The 3,798-nt window shown below is 31.7% G+C and overlaps 1 protein-coding gene across 1 annotated transcript; it reads right to left on the bottom strand.

The window, feature by feature from the left end:
* Positions 1-482: 482 nt before the first annotated feature.
* On the bottom strand, positions 483-2,584 carry HELRODRAFT_166006 (hypothetical protein; the record flags this gene model as incomplete). The annotated part of the gene is made up of 3 exons (XM_009033049.1): positions 483-592; positions 2,008-2,066; positions 2,367-2,584. The coding sequence occupies 3 exons, from the start codon at positions 2,582-2,584 to the stop codon at positions 483-485; spliced, it is 387 nt and encodes a 128-aa protein (XP_009031297.1).
* Between the last annotated feature and the right edge of the window lie 1,214 nt (positions 2,585-3,798).

Below are 3,798 nucleotides of genomic sequence, written 5' to 3' on the forward strand. Positions count from 1 at the left end.
TAACAGAAATGAAAAATTGGCGCGATGAGTTTTTACATTAATGACGTGATGATGTTTTATTTCAACTCGAAATGTTTGTTCCATTTAGAAAATATTAATTAATTTGTTAAAATTAACAATGAATATTATTAAACGTGAACTTAAACCATCATTTTATGTAAAAACAATCTTGTAGAGAAATGATTTTAATTCAACATGAAAATAGCACAGAACATGTTTCGAAAACAATTTAAATCTTGTATGATAATATTTGTTTTTATTTAACCACTAAAAGCTTATTACATCTAAGTAATCAGTTAAAATATGCAAACCGTGCGATAGTGAAACAAATCCCACTCGTTTGGAATTTTTGACACTTTTGTAATTCTATAATTATAAAAATCATGTCCCAATGAGATGCAAATTCATTTCGTGGCAGAAGCATCATAATCAAGCCACAAGAAAAAGGTGTCATTCATTTTTTACCAATACTGCAAGTTTTTTTATTTCTTCATTTCTAAAGTCAACTCATGATAATCAATTCTAGCCATACAGTAGGCTAGTATGCAGTGCAGTTGCAGTGCAATCCAGTTCAGTATTATCTCCGTTTCAGCTTTTAATATTCAATCCATGTCTACTCAGTTATTTTGCGCACACATTCCAACGTTTGTCGTTGAATTTAAATTTCAAACATTAAATTTGCCGGTTAAACACCGACTTGAAATTCACTTTTAAATTTTCACTTGAAATTGAAATTTTTTTTCATCTCCAAAATTTCTTTGACACAAAATTGTTCTACCAACTGGCCCATTCCTCACATTAGGCTTCATTTCTCCGTTCCTTGTTTCTAAATTTTGAACAACTGAATTTTTTATAACTGCTTCAACCTTCAAGCTTATATTTTTTAACGCCCGCAAAATAAACGGATCAGAATGGTCAAATCACACGAACTCAACTTCACTGACCAACTACGCTGGCTATCAATTCAACAACTTATTACTTTTAAACCTGAGCTCACTAGACACTTGAAAAACCACAACCACCTGATTTTTAAAATCTTTACACACTAGTCGCCATCTTCGATCGTAGGCTACTCAATAAACTTACATCAGCCTGCCCTGCTAACCACGGACTCTTCTATCCGCGAACGACCAACCCAGAATTTTACGAGCTAGTCCTTTTGTTCATTTTCAACCTCTTTTTTTGTTTCGTTTGATTTTTTGATTTTCAATTTTATATCCACTCTGAAATGTTCAAAATTGAATAAAAAATGACATAAACCTTGAAAAATATTTCAAGTTTTCTTTTTTAGTTTTCCTGTTATCACCTGAGAATTACATTCATTTGCGTTTCATTTTAATTGCAAATTGAATTATTTAGTAACGTTTTATTTTCAAATTTTACATTTGAAACGCTCCGAATGGAAAAACATCAAAATGAAAGCAAACAAACATTTGCATATTGCGGGATAATGATGAGGAACGTTCTGGTGTTGGTGCTCGTGCAAACAATTATGAATACTTTCATTTATGTTCAGAAACTATCATTCAGTGCTATTTTTTAGAATTTTCTAGTTATATAAATATAATTAAATATATAATTTATTCAAATATAAATACAATTATTTATAAAAATCACTGCGTTTTTGGCATTATTAAACTCAAATATAAATATAAATAATGGCTAGGTGTGTGATTTTAAAATTGAACAAAACATGACAGCACGGCAGAAAGACTAGCAAATAAATAGAAGATAAAAATTATAGTCTATCGTTACTTCTTTAACTTATTTCCCATGATTTAAGAATAATTATTTCTTATTCGATTTTAAACTTTTACTGAATTTTTTTTCTTCATTTTCATCACGGAAGAGTTGTTGGTGGTGATGTTTTAACGAGACATGAGCGACAAATGTGCAGATTAATTTAAGTGACAAGTTCACCAATCTCTCTTTCTCTCTCTCTCTCTCTCTCTCTCTCTCTCTCTCTCTCTCTCTTTCTCTCGGGTTTAGCAACGTAATACAACTGACAACTGTTACATTTTGCACTTATGGTGTCGATGTGAGCTTTCAAGTTGGGGTTTGGTAGTCTGTCATGGCGGTGGATTGGTTGACGTGCTAGGATATTTACATTTTCAGACCAGTCAACAAAACATTTTTTAATCTGTTTATTCGTTTTTTCACAGTTAGAAGAAACTTAACGATACAACATATTTGAAAGTGTTAAAACGTCATAAAACTAATATTTCAAAATTATATTTCAACAGATTTTCTCATCAAAAAATTGTAAATTTGTTATTCCACCCTTACAACATCTACTATTATCTTTTCCACATTTAAAAAAATCTAACACAGAGACATATAGTCTAGCCATGTTCACTTTTTCAAACTTTATGTGCCGGTTGGCTACCAGGGTCCTAGTCTGTGGCAATTTGAAACCTGTCCCCGTAATTACAAACAAATTTAATTTGAAATTAGTTAGTCCAGTGGAATATAAATCTCTCATCACGCTGCACGTACATATTGGCAGCGCGATGGCGTAATGGTTAAGGTGCCTGGCATTGTTGACGCAGTGTCCGGGTTCGAATGTGAAGAAATCCCCGCCCATCACAAGCAAAAATGTCTTATGCCTTGATTTACGTGTATATGTAAATTGTGCGTTCGTTGTAATAACCTCTGAGAAATATCTATAAGAGGGAATAATATGATATTAATATCAATAGTATAATAATATCAATAATCATTTATTATACACTGAAAAAAACTGAAAAAAAGTTATTTTTGATACCACGAGCAATTAGTGAAATAAATTTATCAATCTGCCAACATGTCAGCAAATGAAACGATCGTTGCACAAGCCAGCCATCAACAAAGCAAAAAAATTAGAAACAACTTTCTCGCATAGTAAATTATTTTCTGCCTCCATCTATCAATCAACACAAGACGTTGGCTGGCTCTGATGAATGCATCCGTTGTTTAAATTTTCTTAGAAGAGAATAAGACCTAATATATTGAAGACAAATAATCTCAGACAGTAGGATTGAGATGTGTTGCGTTTAGGTTAATTTCAGTTTTGGAGTCGGATCCAATCGGAACTAGAGATTCTTTTGAGGGGTCGAAGTCAAATACTTTTCATTCAACTCGGGAAAATGTTAAGAATAAGAACATTTTTATTTTAAAAATAAGTTTATAAGCTCGAAAATAAATGTGCATATATTTCATATTTTTTTTAATTATTAAAAACACTAATATTTGTGAAGTGTCTTTTATTTTGTATTGAAGTAAAATTATGAAGCAAAAAGTTGGACAATTTTTCTGACAGTTGGGATTGGGATTGTCAGAATTGGATTGGGATTGGAACCAGGAGTTGGGATTGGAGTCGAGAGTCGGAAATTTTCACCCAAAGATAGAAACATTTGACACAATGGCTGTAATTTAATTATTACGCTGTGGCCTGGTTCGAGTCCAGTCGTACCCGAATAAGACATTACATCCAAATGTGAATACCCGCCACGTGATGTAGTGTGTATTTATTATTGTTGTTATTATTATTGTCCATCACCCTAATAACTATTATTATTATTATTATTATTATTATTATTATTATTATTATTATTATTATTATTATTATTATTATTATTATTATTATGTTTTCTTTGTTATTTCTTGTTGCTTTTGTCAATTGTTGTCGTTTGTTTCTGCTTGAGTTGTCAGTTGTTGTTGTTGTTGCCATTATTCCCACGAAGATGAAATACGCGAGGTCAAACAAACCCTGAGAAGTTCAACCAGCTTTTTACGGAATTCTTAAGCCCGGTTGTGTAC

This window comes from Helobdella robusta (assembly GCF_000326865.2).
Source record: "Helobdella robusta unplaced genomic scaffold HELROscaffold_9, whole genome shotgun sequence".
Lineage (NCBI taxonomy): Eukaryota > Metazoa > Annelida > Clitellata > Rhynchobdellida > Glossiphoniidae > Helobdella > Helobdella robusta.